The 18,957-nt window shown below is 35.0% G+C and overlaps 1 protein-coding gene across 1 annotated transcript; it reads left to right on the forward strand.

The window, feature by feature from the left end:
* The first annotated feature begins 836 nt into the window (after positions 1-836).
* Positions 837-18,161, forward strand: LOC131167875 (T-complex protein 1 subunit theta). Its single transcript, XM_058126905.1, has 13 exons — positions 837-1,143; positions 1,438-1,700; positions 1,805-1,951; positions 2,060-2,221; positions 3,246-3,323; positions 11,756-11,889; positions 12,593-12,665; positions 12,761-12,838; positions 13,034-13,156; positions 13,291-13,385; positions 14,034-14,243; positions 15,535-15,592; positions 17,782-18,161. The coding sequence occupies exons 1-13, from the start codon at positions 996-998 to the stop codon at positions 17,848-17,850; spliced, it is 1,638 nt and encodes a 545-aa protein (XP_057982888.1). The 5' UTR covers positions 837-995; the 3' UTR covers positions 17,851-18,161.
* Positions 18,162-18,957: the final 796 nt, after the last annotated feature.

The following is an 18,957-nucleotide window of genomic DNA, read 5'->3' on the forward strand; positions in this document are numbered from 1 at the left end:
TATCATTTATTGATAGTTTATTGAGAGAAGACAATTTGTTTCAATATAAGGAGTTTCAAAAATCATAATTATAACATCATACTAAAAATGTTGTAAATTGATTTGCTGGTTAGTATGAAGGACTTAGTTTAGAGTTTTTAATACTCGACTCTAAGTTAGAACATCGTTTGACATCCTTCAAGATAAAAAAAAATGATATGTTAATTATTCATATGATCATCCATTCAATAATTGTGTGGCGTTTAATTCTTAAAAAATAAGTAAAAATTAAATAAATAAAAATTTTAAATACAGAAGGTGCAGAAATTAAGCGATAAGTTTAATATTATCGCCCTTGATTCTATTTCATCATTTTCCCATGTCATATAAGTTGGAATGAAAATAAAAAAAGTGATAATTAAAGGACATTTGGTAAAATTCAAACGATGAATGTTGAAAGTAGGTATGAATTCAGTCACCGAGTTTTGTATATAATTGAAATTATTTATGAATTGAAACATAATTTTTCTTAAAAATTGTTTGAGAACTAATTTTGTATGTAAGATACATCTTGGGAGATATAGAAACTTTTTCATAAAACTTATAGTAAGGTAAAATTTAAAATATCTTTTTCAAAAGTTAAGATATTGGTATTAAATAAATCATTATCCGAACCAACAACAATTTTTTTCTTATGTATTTCATTATCAATAAAAAATTCTAAAAAAATTTATTTTTTCGACCATTAAAAATGTCATAAGTGATAATTAAGATACTGGGAACATAAATCTTCTCAACTGCGCGAGTAATTAAAAGTTATAGAAAAAATTATTTTAATAATTTGTTTAAAATTTGAAAAAAATAAATAAATATTGCATATAGAGAAGAAGTTCCGGGGAGTGCTCATCTGGTTTGAACACGTTCTTTGTGCGAGGGAGCGGCAGTACTTCATTTCTAGGGTTTTACTGCCCCCGTTTGTTCCCTGATTATAGCAGTAGGTCGCGAAGAAGAAAACCATGGGGTTCCAAATGCAGCCGTACGGGATCCAATCAATGCTCAAAGAAGGCCACAAGCATCTCTCCGGCCTCGACGAAGCTGTTCTCAAGAACATCGACGCCTGCAAGCAGCTTTCCGCCATCACCCGCACTTCTCTCGGTCCCAATGGTACTTTTTCTATCTCCTGGAGTCCTTACATCGTTCCATGAGAATTGAAATCCCTTCTCTGAGTTGTTCTATGGATCCCATTGCTGCGGAATTGCGTCAATGCTTGGAAGTCGTCGTGTTGGTTAATTTCTATCATTCAGGATCAATATTCTGAGAAATCCTGAATTTGGGAACCATGCCCTGCGCCCTTGGCTCACTTCATGTAGTCCGCCTCGTGATTTATCTTATAACTTTTCATAATGTGTTCTGTTTTGTTTTATTTTGTTTTTCCCTTTGTTTTTCGTTGTGCTCAAGGTATGAATAAGATGGTGATCAATCATTTGGACAAGCTCTTTGTGACAAATGATGCTGTCACTATCGTGAATGAACTCGAGGTTCAGCATCCTGCGGCCAAGATTTTGGTTTTGGCAGGCAAGGCTCAGCAGGAGGAAATTGGGGATGGAGCTAATTTAACAATTTCTTTTGCTGGGGAGCTTCTTCAGAACGCAGAAGAACTTATCAGGATGGGCCTGCACCCAAGCGAGATAATTAGCGGGTACACAAAAGGAATCAATGAGGTTTGTCAGTGTGCTTTTAAGTGGCTGAACTGAAACAACTTATGTTTTTGATATCTCCTGTTAGGATTAACCTACTTTCCCCCTTTAAATTTCCTTAATTTCAGGCAGTTGAAGTCTTGAATGAACTGGTCGAGAAAGGTTCAGAAAATATGGACGTAAGGGATAAGGAACAAGTTGTTTCTGGAATGAAATCTGCGGTTTCCAGCAAGCAATATGGGCAAGAAGATGTCTTATGCTCACTTATTGCTGATGTAATGATATATTGTCCATGCTTGTCTTATTATTGCTAATAGCTATGCTTGGATAGGTTTCTTCTAAACGTCTTACTATATATGAAATTTTTTTTTTTTGCATTTAAGGCTTGCATCCAAGTCTGCCCTAGGAATCCTGCAAACTTTAATGTGGATAATGTCCGTGTCGCAAAGCTTTTGGGAGGTGGCCTGCATAATTGTACGGTGGTTAGGGGCATGGTCTTGAAGAATGATGCTGTTGGGACTATTAAGTTTGTTGAGAAGGCAAAGGTTAGCAATTGTTCATTCAGTTAGTTATTTTTTGGAAAAGCTGTTCAGAGATTTGGGATTTTTTCCCCATAAATTTTCTGGTCACTTTTTTCAGGTTGTGCGGATGTTTCATGGGCTCATTGAGAAGCTTGATTGTGCAATTAGAAGTTCTTAAATTTCTTACGTTTTTGTTTGGTCCTTTTAAGGGCTTATAATTTAGTTTTTTTTTTTTTTTTGAAAAAATGAAATTAACTAATATGGGTTAATTTATTCTGGTTCTTGTTTTAGCCTCAAATTTAACATTTAAATTCTTATTTTATTGTTTGATTTTGATTTTTTTCAAGAACCAAAATGAATAAATCAAGTCCAACATTCAAGGCTAAATATAAGATAATAGTTGTTGATCATTTGACTATGACAATTGGAGATTTTGTAGCAGGGATCTGCTTTGTAGACCTATTGCAATTTTCGAAAACCATTTTAATTTTCATTTTTTCCCTTGCTTTCCCATCTCGCTGGCCCACTTAGGGGTCATGCCTTTTCTCTGGAGGACCTTGCCAGTTGTCAAGTGGGCAAGGGCTGGCTCAAAGTGTGTATAGAGGTGACTGTCGTGATGGCGTGGTTTTTGCGAACTAGTGTGGTAGAAACATATCTGAAGGGTGGTAGGCGACTTGGAGAGTTTTGATGGTTAGAGTGTATCTAATATTCATTTGGATGAGCTTCTTAGTTTTCTGGTTTCCATTCAATGCTGTTTCCTGTTGTTTTTAATTACTTATTGATAATGGTTTATATTCTTAACCTGAATAAATGCTCAATGATTTTCTTGTGATTTGATTAATCAATTTTCATCATCTCTGTATATGTTGATGGTGTTGATGTAGGGTATTATGTATTTAAATGTATGGTATTGTTTTTCCTCTTTTGAAGATTTTCCTCTCTCTTCTTTGTTTATTACAATCCTAATGGTTTAACTGGTGCAATTTTAAAGTGGAAGTTCTCCCATGCATCTGATGGCTGAACTTCTTATCTTTTTACGCTTTTGTAGGTTGCTGTTTTTGCTGGTGGTGTGGATACTTCTGCAACTGAAACAAAAGGAACTGTCCTAATTCACAGTGCAGAGCAGGTATTATTTTGTGGAACCTGGTTCTGTTTCCCTTGCTGATTCACTGGATATTTCTATATTTATTTTTGATTAATGTCTGTTCTATCCTTCTGTCTATTGGTAGGATACTGTTTCGTTTAATATTGTGGTGATTTTTGTTTTATGTATTTGTTCTTGTTTTCATTTTTATTTTTTCTCATTTTATTATTATTGATATTATTCTGGAAAGGACTTTGATAAGTGATGTTGCAGAGAGAGAGAGAGAGAGGCCTATAAATTTATATGCATTATACAATTGCTTAACATTAAAATGAAACAAATAATTGCAAGACATCCCCAAAGTATCTAAAATGTTCAAATTAACTCAAAATTAACTGATTTGAAACAAATCCCTTAATTCTAAATCTTCACAAAGAGAATATAATCACATATAATTATCTGCAAGGAATTCCCATCAAACTCTCCTTGTTAGAGAAAACTAGACCTTGAATTTTATGATGGGACTAGAAGAGTGGGGAATATATATTCAGGAGCCATTCAACTAGAAATTTCATAATATCTATTTTCAGCTAATATGCAAATATAAGCAACAAATTATTGAAATTCTTGTCAAGATTCTCATCCCAATTAAGCTGATAAGTGGAGAATTGTTACACTTAGGAAAATGAATCAAAGCTTGGGGCCTATGTGTTAAAGACTTAGCGACAAGATTCAATAGCTTCATCCTCCCAAAAGCTCTTAATTTTAATTGAATTCCTATTTTTATTGAACTCTGCTGCCTGCTCCTTAGACTCTTCTAGAAATTGAACAGCGTTTTTTTCCATGGCATTTGCTTGCTATTCAAGATGGCATCATTTGATTTACTATCCATACAAGCAGTGGAACTTTCATTTCACACTGATAATGATTTATTAATTTCTTGGCTTGCAATTTCCTCTTTTATGTGATCATTTGTAGTCCATAGCAGCAGCAGTAGTTGTTTTGTGATTAGAAGCATGTGTTGTTCAAAAAAAGAACTCGTCTCTTGTGATGGGAGAAGTTCTAACAATTACGGAAAAAACTATGATGGTAACAAACTTTTCATTCTAAACCAAAAGAAGGTTTTAGTTTTACTTTGCTGTCATCGGTAGTATTGTATTCATTCGACCACCCAGCCATATGATCTACAAGTTTATAGGATGCAAATATTGTCCTTATTATTTCTGGTATCCTGCCACCTTTAAAACAAAGATCAAGATAAAGCAGCCAATCTACAAATTCTCTTTTGGAATATTACCATTGAAAAAGGGAATATCCTGAAAACAAGGCTTGGGAGCCCATAGAACATTGATCAAATTTGTATCTTGCAAAATGTTAAAAATGTTGGCTTTTCACTTCTAGCTTCTCCAAGTACTCATTCTGAATATCTTGCATAAATTCTCTCACAACACTGCAATCAAGCTAAAATTTGGGTGCATGAAGCACCTAATTTCACTACAAAGTGTTGATGGTACAATGGCAGTCCAATTTATTGCAATATATTGCAAAATATCACACAAGGATTCAAAATAGTGTATAGAGTGAAAATTTCTCAAATATGGAATAAATTGGCACAAGAAATCAAGAAAACATCTACTCTACTAGTATTGCTGGTGCATGGGGTGTAGCTAAGGGTCCTCTGATAATGATATTCTGGCTGGGTGCAAATCAGTAATAACAATAACAACAATAACAACAATAACAACAAGAAGCCTCAAGTCTCATTAGGTGGAGTCGGCCATATGAATACTTTTCCTCCAATCCACCCGATTGAGAGCATTTTTCCTCATTTAGCTTAGAGCACCAAATTTCACTACAAAATGTTGATGGTACAATGGCAGTCCAATTTACTGCAATATATTGCAAAATATCGCACAAGGATTCAAAATAGCGACTAGAGTGAAAATTTCTCAATTGTGGAATAAATTGGCACCAGAAGTCAAGAAAACATCTACTCTACTAGTACTAGTACTGCTGGTGCATGGGGCGCTAGCTAAGGGTTCTCCGACAATGATATTCTGGCTGGGTGCAAATCTATAATAACAATAACAACAACAAGTCTTAAGTCTTATCAGGTGTTGTCGGCTATATGAATCCTTTTCTGCCAATTCACTCGATTGTGAGCATTTTCCTCCTTCAGCTTAGAGCTATTAAATCCCTCCTCACTATCTTATTCCAGATTATGTTAGGTCTATCCCTACTTTTAATTCCATAAACAATAACTTACTCACTTCTCCTCATAGTTGCGCTACTAGGCTTGCATTTCCAATGCTCAAATCATCTAAGGCACCCCTCCCTTATTTTGTCTTGGACCGGTGCTATGCCTAGTTGATTGCATAAATGTTTGTTCCTTAATTTATCTTTTAATGTTATACCACTCGTCCATCTTAACATTTGCATTTCAACACCCTTTAGTTTTTGTACATGTTTTTCTTAGTTGTCCAACATTCTAAGTCACGAAGCATGGCTGGCCTCATAGCCATCTTATAGAACTTTCCTTTTAATTTTAAGGGTATTCGACGATTAGACGACACGCTGGATGCAATTCTTCATTTTACACAACTTGCTTTAACTCTATATATTACATCCTCTTCAACTTTTCCTTCTGCTTGCATAATAGATCCAGTTATCAAGATTCACTAGTGCTATTAATTTCTTGATTATCAAGTTTAATCTTATTTGAAATACTCTCCCTTATGTAATTGAAATTATATTTCATATGCTTTGTCGTATTTCTACTTATCCTAAAATGTTTAGACTCTAAAACAGTTTTCCAAAGTGCTAACATAGATTCCACACCACTTTTACTTTTATCCATCAAGACAATATCATCTCCAAACAACATACACCAAGGGATCTCATTTTGGATATTCTTAGTGAGTTCATCAATCATTAATGCAAAAAGATAAAGACTCAAGGTAAAACCTTGATGTACACCAATTGTGATGGGAAATTCTCAAAATTTCCCTTCTAAATTTCCCTCCTACAATCGTAATGCTAGTCATTACTCTAACATAAATATCCTTAATGATTTCAGTATATCTATTATACACTCCCTTCTTACCCACCAAAGAACTTCCCTAGGTACTCTTTCATTGGTTTTATTTAGGTCAATAAAAACCTTATGCAAGTCCCTCTTCTTTTCCCCAAAAATTTCCATTAATCTTTTTGAAAGATAAATTGATTTTGTTGTTAATCTCCTAGGCATAAAATCAAATTGATTTTCTGAAACTCTCATTACTAGTCTTATTCTTTGTTCAATTACCCCCTTCCATAGTTTTGTTGTATGATCATAATCTTGGTTTTGTGATAGTTATTACATTTTTGAATTTCGCCTGTGTTTTTGTATAAAAGTATTAATGTGCCTTTTCTCCATTCCTCTAGGCATTGTCTTGGTTTTTATTATAGTGTTGAATAGATTAGTAGACCATATGCTTCCTTTATCCCCTAAACATTTTCTAAACTACAATTGGTATGTTGTCTGGTCCTATGTATTTTTCAATTTTCATCTTTTTTAGAGCCATTTTAACTTCAAGGACTCAAATTTTGCGATAAATCTCCTATTTTTAGTCTTTTCCTCATTTGTTGCTTCCAAGATTAAGCTTTCATTAAGTAACTTACTAAAATATCTCCTCCAACTCTCTCTTATGTCTCCTTCTTTGATTAAGACATTATCATTCTCGTCTTTTATACATTCTATATTACCTAAATTTTTGCATTTCCATTATCTAGCTCCAACAAGTTTAAAAATGTCTCTTTTTCCCTATTTTGTATCTAGTCTAGCATATGAAGTATTGCTTTATGTTCAGCTTCGCTAATAGCATTTTTTTTTTTTTTTTTTGCATTTTTTGCTTGCCTTTTTATACTTTTCAAGTTTTTTATGTTTTGACTACTTTGCCATGTTTTATACCAGTTTTTTTTTGTCTTTCTAAGTTTTTAGACATCTTGATTCCTAGCTTTCTTTATTGCCTGACTATCGTTGTTTGGATTCACCTAAAACCTCGTTTGCTATATTTATGATAGAGTTAGCCAATCCATTCCACATAGTGTTCGCATCTATCTTATCCCCTATTATCTAATCAATCTCTTTAATTATTTTATCTTTAAATTTTACCATATTTTCTCCCTTCAAGCTCTACCACCTAATTCTCTTGCATTAATTTAAGTTGTTCTTTCTCCTCCATTTTTTAATGTGTATACATACATACTTATATATATATATATATATATATATATATACACACGCGCGGGCGCACACACACACACACACATAGAGACAGACACACGACTCTATGTTGCGTAGTCAAACTTTTACCTGTGATGACTTTACAATCTTTATATATTTATTCACACACACACATGCTCACACACACACGACTCTATTTGTAGTCAAATTTTTACCTGTGATAACTCTACAATCTTTACATTATAGACGATCCACCTTCCTAATTAAGAAGAAATCTATTTGGCTTCTATTTTTCCCATTCTTGAAAGTTATTAAATGTTCTTCTCCTTTTATAAAACAGGATTCAATATAACCAAAATGTAGGACATGGAAAAATCTAAAGTTGTATCACTAGCCTCTTTTTTATCTCCATATTCATGACCTCCATGCGTCCTCTCATAACCTATATTGTCCGTTGCAACGTGTCCATTCAATTAGGTCCTATAAATGTCTTTTCAGATGTTGGTATCCCCTGTGTAATACTAACCGTATCTTCTATCTTGATTTTTATGATTCTACCCCCTATTCTTTTAACATCTACTACATTATCTTTGAGGTCTTTGTCTACAGTGATTCCCACCCTTTTATTTTTCTCTTTTCTAGGTCACCAAAGTTCAGATTCTGATTTCTCAATTTCTCTAGCTTTCTCCCTTACCCATTTCGCCTCTTGAAGGCAAATTAAGTAAATTTCCTTTTAATCATTGTATCTATTATCTCCATGCTTTTGCCCATAATTGCTCCTATATTCCAAGTTGCTAATTTAATCGTAGTTTCCTGTGCTAACTTCTTGGCCTCTCTCATCTAAACTGACCTGGTCTAGTCCATTGTCCATTTCTTGTTGCAATTAGGTGGTATAAGCGCAAAACATCGCTCGTAGGGAATGCTCTAATTAATATTTGGTAACGATTTATGCATGAAGATATGACAAGTTTTATGCTAGTTCTCAGCTACCTCGGCAACCTTGCTCCTTTATCTAGGCTTGGTATCAATTGTGTATGCAAAGATAATTTGTGTTATATAAGTACAAGAATTAATAGTTTTGTGTTTTTATTTTTTTATTTTTTATTTTATGATGTGAATTTATTTCATAAACCCACACAACCTACCCTAAGCAATTTAAATGAAAACAAAGCTAATCGAAGTACTCAAATTCTTACCTTGTCCAGTTCAATTTTCTAAAGCACACTCTAGAACTAGATCTAAAAACCACATAATCATCACAATGAACTTAAAATTTAAAGCATGCAATTTCAGCTTGTGAAACAAAACTAGACTAAATAAAAAAACTCATGCAATGGTACTTCAGAAAGCTTTTTGTATAACCCAAGAGTTGCAAATGATTTTTGTCTTGAAATCCAAAAAATGAGATGTTAAATGCATATATTAAGCCTACAAATCAAAAATACACAATACTTACTCTACTAACCTGCAATTAAAAACAATTTGTGTAAAAAAACAAAAATAAAAATAAAACAGATCTAGAGAGTGAGAAGATCTCACTGGTGGCCAGAAAAGAAGCTAAATCGAATATGATCACGACAAATAAAAAACATGCTTCAATTGAAAATCCTAGATAACCTTCGCAATTCAAGAATTGAATTCCAAGCAGAAGAGCCATTGGCTAATGTGCAAAACCCTTAGGTTCAATTTTAGGTGTTCCAATATAACGCCAATGACGGTCCACTGAAATACAGCAAGAAGTAACCTTTGATGCCGGCCAATAGCAAAAAAATTCCACGCCAAAATCAATAGAGCAAAAAATATGGAAAGCATCGAGGGATTGCAGGAATTCTTCAATTGAAATTCAAGATTCGGCAATGGAGTTGAAGAATAGATGCTGGAGATGGTTGCTAGTGATGCTTGCTGAACCAATTGGAGAGAGAGAGAGAGAGAGAGAGAGAGAGAGAGGAGTCCCCCAAAATTTCTTGCTCGCTTTTGCTATTATGGATCAAGAATTTCCATTTTTTCCCAAGAATGCATAGTGTTCAAGAAGAACCCAGAAAAATCTAGAAACTTGAAGATGAAGAACATGAAAAACCAGCACTTTAGATCAATTTTTGAAATTAAAAAAAAAACTATGAAACTCTCAAACAGGATCAGAATAAGGTGCTTCTTGAAGAATTCGATTGCCCTAGTTTCTGCAGTCTTCTCTTTTCCTTGCTTGTTGATTATGATTATATCAACCCTTAGGCTTTCAGCTGCATTCTCCAAAAGCAGATCTCACTGGACTCTTAAGAATTAGGTTTCTAAGCTTTAAAATGGGAAACAAAGTTAAAAAATGAAAAAAAAGGACTCAAACGCCTGTTTTTGTTGTTCACAGCATGCCTGGTAATGTAATGGTCTTCAGCAGCTTGTATCGATCAGTAACTACATTGGCAGTATCGTAACAGACTGTGTCGGTTGATATGGTTGTGAATCAGAGGACCTTTAAGATATTGCCTTGTAATGGTCTTGAAAGCCACCTATATCTTAAAATCTGGTACAACTCTGTAATTCTTTAACTATGTTCCTAATGGTCCTATCATCTTTATGAGGGTTAGGACACATCTCTTGTGACCATGGTTTAAGTAGTGGTTGCAACTCGCAAGTAGCATAATTTAATGCAGTAATGGTAACGGGTGTAGCCGAATATGGGAGTAGCATATGTTACATTGGGTGAATGGTCATGAATATTTTTCAAGCATGCACAACCTTATCGATATTTGTATATTTGCTTGTTTTAAGGCCTTATCTCTTCCTAAAAGGATTTTTAATGCATTTTGGATCCTTTGGCGCAACCTACTATCATTGTTTAGTAAAAATAAATTTTATGCTTGTTTCATATGTCATTGACAAAAGAAACTATTCTTTATTTTTGCTTTTCATTAAGTTGCAATAAATAAATTAATGAAACAAAATACATTAGCTTCTGAGGACCTTTTGTTCCCCCTTCATTGTACCATCTAGTTCTTCTGATAAATCTGGAGCCCTCTTGGCAATCTTGACGTTGGTACCATATTAGAGTACAGTTGACCCAAAAGCTAAAGATATTATGTTCTCACCTTCCATTAATTTTTTTTTTTTTTGGTGGGCTCACGGGGTGAGGGGGAAGGGATTAAAAAGGCCGCACAAGGCTCCCACTTTGAGTGGGGTCTGAGGCGGATGTTGGCAAGCCTTACCCCCATTTTTGGAGAGGTCACTCCCAAGTCTCGAACCTGAGACCACCCGTACCGAGGTGGAGGCACTTGCCATCGCACCAAGGCACGGCCTCTAAAGATAGAAAGGATTGCTAAAGATAATTCACTTCTTTTTTAAAATTATCTCTAATCCCCTTAAATAATCTGGTTTGGTATTTTATGTGTATGTATACACCCATAAGTGCAAATTTCATGCCGAAGACACATCCTTCTCTTTTTGGCACTGATTACAAGACTGGCTGCATCTTTTTAGTAAATGATCATCTCTTTGCAATTTGTATTGTAGTTGTTTGATTTATATGTATAATAGTTGATATTCCCTGATGTGCTGCTAACTTTAATTGTATATGGACATGCTACTTAAAGTCATTAAGAACTGTAAAAGATGTGTCCTATATATACTTGCAGCTATTTTTGCTGCGTTGTTGAGCAACTTTAATTACTGAAATAATGGAAGCTCAAAGTATTAATAATGTCACTAACAAATAATATAATAAATGGTGGATGGTGCTTTAGTAGATGGAGTTTCGTCTAAACTATGCTTGGCGTTCATAAAAAAAAAAAAGTATCTTGTTAATGAAGTGAAAGTGAGACTTTTTTATCTTCATATGCATAAGATTATCATGAAAGGCTCCCAGTGCACATCTAAGTCGTGGAATGCTTCACTGATTCCCTTGTGCTGTTTATTCAGTAATTTTGGAGCTATGGTTCTGTAATTGTGATATTTTTTTTGGTTGGTTAATGAACTCAGTAGCTTTGATTTTTTCTCAAGATGGGTTATGGCAATTTCTTTTGCCTGCAGGAAATGAAAGTTCTTCTTCCTTCTTCATATAATGATCATCACTATCCAATGGGGATTTGTTTCTTCAGGATGTGTGCTTTTATGCCTGAGAGAGACTTATTTATTTCTTTAAACTTTTAAATTATCTATAATTTTGCTTTTCACTGCTGCTGCATATCTTGATTTATATTTTGTGTAATGCTCCTTGTGTGATTTGGTACTTAATTTGTCTGGCTTCATCTGATCTTTGCAGCTAGAGAACTACACAAAAACTGAAGAAGCCAAAGTTGAAGGGCTCATTAAAGCTGTTGCTGACTCTGGAGCTAAAGTCATTGTTAGTGGAGCAGCTGTTGGAGAGATGGCATTACATTTCTGTGAGCGTTACAAGTAATTTAATCTCCATTTTTCCAAACTAGTGATTTCTTGGTTTGATTTATTTGCATATGTGCAAGTACTAGTCATTATGTCAGTGACAGGGAAGATTTACGTGGCAATTTTAGTTATAGCCATATAGGGTAGATTTTCACATTCAATTATACAATTTGCGGCAGTTTGGTCAAAATATGCTGTATAAGTTGAGTACACGGAAATGCAGGGAAGATTTACGTGGCAATTTTAAATATAGCCATATAGGATAGATTTTCACATTCAATTATACAATTTGCGGCAGTTTGGTCAAAATATGCAGTATAACTTGAGTGCACGGAAATGCAATATTATAAATGTTGTATGGTGAGTTGAGTATGTGTTGGACTGAATTTTTTGTTCAGGTTAGAGTTGATACTCTGAGAGGGGTGCGTTGGTTGGGGGGGTGGGGGGGGGGGGGTTGGGAGCTGGGTGTGGGTGGTTTACTATTTTAGCAACTAATGGATTTTGTCACTCAGTACATTCCCCTCATCCTCCCTCGTATAAAGATGCTAGTATGCTACAATGTTGCTTTATGATCACATGCCTAAAAAAAATAGATTATGCTTGTTTCTTTGTGTTAAATGTTTTTGAACATGCATTTAATTGATGTGGATAATATTTAGAGCATGAGGTGTATGCCATAAATGCTCTACCAGTAACTGTTTTAATACTCTTCTTACAGGCTCATGGTCTTGAAAATCAGCTCAAAGTTTGAACTGCGGCGATTTTGCCGTACAACTGGTGCTGTTGCACTTGTAAGTAATACTAATACTTGTTTTGTAAGCATTCCAGTCTAAGTAAAGTTATAGGTAGTCCCTACTAATATTTTATTCTTTAATCTTGGTGACAGCTGAAGCTTAGCCAGCCGAACCCAGATGATTTGGGATATGTTGATTCCATCTCAGTGGAGGAAATTGGTGGTGTGAGGGTATGTTTAAACATCTTTGCTTTTATAGCACCACTCCTGTGCCCCCAACAACATCAAAATTTTTAGGGGGAGGAAGGGAGGGAGGAACAACTCCCACCCTTCAAATTTTTTTCTTGCCTTTTGATTTGTTTTTCTTCTTGGGCACTAATTAACCGCCATAGTAATGTTGACCTTTCTCCAAATAATATCTTATAGGTGATTGTTGTGAGAAACGAAGAAGGGGGAAACTCCGTAGCTACTGTTGTTCTACGAGGAAGTACTGATAGTATATTAGATGATCTTGGAAGGGCTGTTGATGATGGTGTGAACACCTACAAGGTAATTCTAGTTGCCTTGAAGAAATATTTTAGGTTTTCCAGAGAGGTTGTTTGAGGAAATAGTTATTGTATCGGCCACTTCATTGTATGTCTTGGAGCTAAAAATTAGCTGTTTTTAATGCATTCCACTTTCAGGCAATGTGCAGGGACAGCCGTACAGTTCCTGGAGCTGCAGCTACAGAAATTGAGTTAGCTAGAAGACTGAAGGAATTCTCTTTTAAGGAAACTGGGTAACTTGTTATCTTTTATTATGTATTTAATGATCAGTTATGGCTTTGCAACTGTAGCTTGCTATCTCCTCCCATTCTTGGAACTGCGCAGGTGCTTGTGGAACTATATATTTAGTTGTTTAGGAATGTAGTGTGTTCAATATGGGAATTCACTCTGTTCTGAATTAGCCATGTAGCTCTTAGCATGATAGGACTGAGTGTGATGTTTCTTTGAAAGACATGTTTGTTGAGTGTTGACTATGATGGCCGATTTTTTTTATGCATATTTGATACCTAAAGAATTTTTGTTTTTGTGATATTGTAGTTTACATGTTTCGAAGTCTGCATGTGGCAGAAGCATGAATAAATTCTATGATCCTATCTATTTCGTTGATTAATCTGGGTCTCTGGTCATGTGTCTTTTAATCTCAAATTCACTTGAAAAAAGTATCAAATTAATGTGCTTTTTGTGGGGACCAAGAGTTCTCCATTTTGGGGTAGAATATGGAATTGAAATAAGCTAAATGTGAATTTCCTTAACTTGCTTGAGATGCCATATATTGCATTGCAGAATGAGTTCTTCCCTTTGGCATTTTGTTTTCCACTGATCAGATGTATGATTTGTAGAATTATGTTATAATTTATGAACATGGAACTTGTGCTTCGCAGATTGGATCAGTATGCTATCGCAAAATTTGCTGAAAGCTTCGAGATGGTACCTAAAACCCTGGCTGAAAATGCTGGTCTTAATGCAATGGAGATCATATCGTCCCTTTATGCTGAACATGCATCTGGAAATGTCAAGGTGGGGATTGGCCTTGAGGAAGGTGTATACAAGGATATCTCCACCTTGAATATCTGGGACCTCTATCTTACTAAGTGAGTTGCTTTTTTTCTAGCCCAATTTCTAAAGCCTAGCTAAATATATCCTTTAAAAAGTTGAGAAGTGCTTAATTGTTTATTCTGTAGTCATAATTTTTTTTAGTTCCTGTTAGATTGTATTTTTAACATGTTTACAAAATTTTTAGCTGGTGTGTTCTGGATAGTGGTTCACTGAATTCGGGTTAAACCGAAGAAACCAACCGAACTGAACTAGTTTGGTTCATATGATTCAGTTTATACACCCTTTCAGATTGGTTTGGTTGTAATTTTGGGAACTGAAAAATATTGGTTAGTTTTTCGGTTTTGAAAATTAAAGTTTGTTTTAAACCGGAAATCCAAAATTTCTCATTCATTCTCAAATAACCCAGGCCTGAAGCAGTAAAGCCCACCGTTAACAACTGTAGTTAGCCCCCTCCAGTTCCTCCCCCTATGGGCCTGTCCCCTGCTAGCCCACTTTGGTCAGTTTGGTCTTCAAAATATGCACTTCAGTTGGTTCGGTATTTTCTCTGAACTAATAAATTGGATATTTCGGTTCATTTCGGGTCTCACCTAAAAAAACCAAAATAAAATTGGTTGGTTTGGTTTGGTTTCAGATAGAAGATTGGTTTGGTTGGTTTTCTCCCATGTAAAACCGAAAGAATTTAGTTATCATTTTTTCCTTCCTAAATTAACCGATTGCACACCCCTAGTTTTGGAGTTCAGTTTTCTAGTCAGAAGCCTTTTTGTCAATGATCTGCATGCGTGTTTTCTGAGTTAAAAGTCATGTTTGAAACCACACAAATGGCAAAAGGGATAGAAACTTACTAGCTCAGATGGCCGAGTCTGCTGCAGAATTTGTTGAAATATTATATTTAATATAATTTTGGAAAATAAGATGATGAACAAGTTTCGCCTCCACAAAATAATTTCTGCAAACTCTATGGGGTGAATAATCTAAGTTTTTATTGTCACTCTGTAATTGCTGGGCCCATATTTACTTTTAAAGCAAGGGGTGCCATGTCCTTCATGTGCATATTGTGTAGGATTCTGTGGATTAAGGATTCTTATGACAAACATTGACAATAAATCTCCACATTGAGCTCATGTTTTGCGGGTGTAAGCTTCAGCTTTATGCCTGAATTTTTTGAAAAAAATCATGGGATTGAGGAAGAAGTTGAATTAAAAATCGAATTATGTTTCCTGCATCAAATTTGTGGTTTCATTTGCAGTCTAGAAAAAGAAAAAGTTAGTGTATTTGTTATGTAGCACATGGTTTATTAATTTCTCATAATTTCTGGGCTTTGTACAGATTATTTGCTCTGAAATATGCTGCTGATGCTGCATGCACTGTTCTACGTGTCGATCAGGTAATTTGATACTGATAGTTTTTCATAGTTTGTTTTTGCATTTTTTTTCAATTTGCGCATTCCTTTCTGATCATATGATCACTTGATCAAATATGGGTTCTTGGTTTAGATTTACTGTCACTGGGGCTCTCACCCTCTCTCTTAGCTATCTTTTTACACTTTTTTGAGATGAGAAGTGTTAGATCACAGCCATTTAAGGCCATTTAGAGAGTGTCGTTTTCTGTCAGATGCCTTTTTAGACTCGCTATTTTTTAACCTAATTCTGTGAATCTAGGTGTTTGATAGATTGCACCTCTTGATATCCTTTTAGTGCCACTGAATCAATAAGACATCGTCCTTCACTTATTGTGTGCCATAATTGTTTAGATACCAGTTCACAAATTTAGAATATGGTGATCAACACCTAACACTTAGTTATGTTTGGTTTGCGGAATAGCTATTCCTTGGAATAAAATGAGAAATTTGAGCATAGAGGTAATATCTATTCCTTGTATGCTCATTATTTCATCCAACATGTAATATTAGAAAGACATTCCCATGGTAGTCTATTTTTTGTTATGGATTCATAATATGTCTTGCTTTATTATTTGCTTTATGATAATGACATATATATATTTTATATAACTAATTGTAACTAACCTATTTTAACTAATTACTAATCTATCCCTAGGAATATGCATTCTATGAACAAAACTAAACCTTAGTTTTATCAAACAGCCCCATAGTTATCAGAGGAGAGGGTTCCTTTGCTGCTGGGCTTGTCAATTAATAGAAGATACAGGAACCCATGTTGGGATTTTGACTTGACTCTTCTAATTCTAGAAAACATTAGTTTCCAAAGCATGTCAAAGCCAAAGTTAAATGTGCTGCTTGATTGGCAGAACCATTTGTTTTTTGTGACACAAAATTGTCTCTCGCTGCCTTTGAAACTACTTCCCAATCTTTATGGTTTGACAAATATTGAATTTTGGAATCTTGAGGATTTTGTTCCAAGTTGATATGAAAGCAGCCAACAGTTTTCCCACACACCCTCTCTCCCCAATCTTATAGGACCAAATCAATTCTGCGGGAAAGATCATTGAAGAATGGTGAGAATGTACTAATTTAAAAGACTATCCCTCTCCTTTCAGTGATGGTTTTTTCATTTGCTGCTTAATTATTATTATTTTTTTCAAAAAAATTTGGGTTCTCAAATTGAGAGTATGAAAAAAAAAGGTAAGAGTTATGTTGGGGGTATTAATTAAAAGAATTTGTAGATGGTAAGAACAGTAAAAGTTCGAACTTGACTGAAGATGAGGATTGGATGAATATTAGAATTTAAGCATGGAGAATTGTTCTGCAAAGTTTCTTTACCCCATGACACATTAATTTACGTGTTGTTCCTTCTATTTTGAGGGTTGAAATGTATCCATTAGGTGGTTATATGTTGCCTTGATATAATTCTTCCTTGCACCCTTCTATGGCCCCTGATTAATACCTTGTTGAGTAAATAAGTTCAGTTGTTTGGCTCCTGGGTTGGTGTCATTTTTTATATCTAATCATTGTCGAGCCCTAAGTTGACCTACAAACCACATGATTTTCCATCCTTCTGCAATGTTAATTGTTTGCCTGTTAAATTATTCTTCACTCCGTCTAATATCAGTTCCCTTCTGGTTGAATTTATTGTTTTTAGACAAGACATCCACCTTTCTTTCTCCTCCCATGAAAAGGTGGGAATGTAGTAGAGCACCAAAAAAAAAAAAAAAAAAATGATGAGAGTAAGGAGTTGATTGATGTGGTTAATAGGAAAGCAGAGGTTTGGTGGCCACAGGCCGAAGGTATAAGAAATGGTTGGTATTGAGACTCTTGACTCAGTTTTAGGGCTACAAACAATTATGTGAATGACAACTGTGATGTAGAACAGTTCCTGTGCACCGCCCCCAGGGTGGGAGGGGGAGCTAAATCTGATTTGAAGTTTTCAATGCATTTTTAGTTCTCTATACTGTACTTTTAGTGGATTTTTCCTTTATTTGTAGTCTTTTTTTCACTTCTTCCTCTCAACATATGTTCCCAATGGCGTTGGTATCATTTTATGGTTTTAAGCTCACATGATAGTTTTCAGGATACAATTCATGCCCGGCCCTGCCCGGGGGGTTGTGTTATATTTTTTGTTAATGTTTGTAGTAATAATAGTTGATTTTCTGGGGCAGATTATAATGGCGAAACCAGCTGGTGGCCCAAAGAAGAGAGATCAGCCTGCAGGGATGGATGAGGACTAAATTTCACGGAGTTAAATTTCAAGATCCAGTGTTTTTGGTGCCTCTCTGAGCAGGGAGGTGGGTGCAGCAAAAAAGTTTTGGGCCTGTTGAAATGAGGAACAGATGGTATTCCCGGCTTGCATACACCACGGTGGAGTCCGATTTCGTTTGAAGATCATGGGTATTTGTTGAAAATTCCTGTATCAGGTTTGAGAAAAAAAAAAAAAAATTTAAGGATGGGGGATTCCAATGACTACTGTGGTTCTCTTGACTCTTGAGGAAACAAACATGGGCCATATTTAGATTGAGAATTAATGAGTTGTTTTGTGCCATGTGCTTTCTAACCCTCCCCTCTCTAGAGAAAAAAACCTTCCTACTGATTTTGTTTGATCTTTGTTTTTATTTTTATTTTTGGTTTGCAAGTGCAAGCAGGAGGCTGAGCTAAGTCGGTCACAATATTTGGCTATGCAATTGAAAATGGAGTGGAATGACAAATTATATGGTCAAAATGTGAACTTATAAAAATAAGGTTTATCGCATTTTTATTTATTCTTACGTACTGATTACTGAATAAATAACAAGTGGTTGGCAATGAGTATTTAAAATAGTTTTACCGATCTGATATTTGACCGACCTATACAACTGCTGTGCATTGCGCTTGAAATAAAAAAAATGATAGGGTGGTGGTGGTGGTCTGACTCTATTATTACTACCCTTCACACTATCCACAATACACTTCTACTTTTGCCTTCGACCAAATCACAATCTCAATTTTAACCCATTGTTTCGTGTCTTAGAATGGAATAAGTTAGAACCAGATTGATCTTTATAGTTGTTATGAATTTTTTTTAATAATTTTTTAAATTTATTTCACCCATAATTATTTGTACCTAACAAGCAATGCCAAGTGACAGAAGCTTACAACCAACCAAAAACATTAGTGTAAAATGTGGCCTTGATTTATATATATGCAGGCACACAAGGATAATGTTGTTCATCACATCAATATTCACTCGAGTCTGATACTAATTACTATTCCCAACAATCGGCACTTAGAAATCAATTATCGGTACCGAGTGTGCGTAGAAGAAGACTTCACACGAACTCTTACGAAATAATTAATGGAAC

The sequence above is a fragment of the Malania oleifera genome, chromosome 11 (assembly GCF_029873635.1).
Source record: "Malania oleifera isolate guangnan ecotype guangnan chromosome 11, ASM2987363v1, whole genome shotgun sequence".
Lineage (NCBI taxonomy): Eukaryota > Viridiplantae > Streptophyta > Magnoliopsida > Santalales > Ximeniaceae > Malania > Malania oleifera.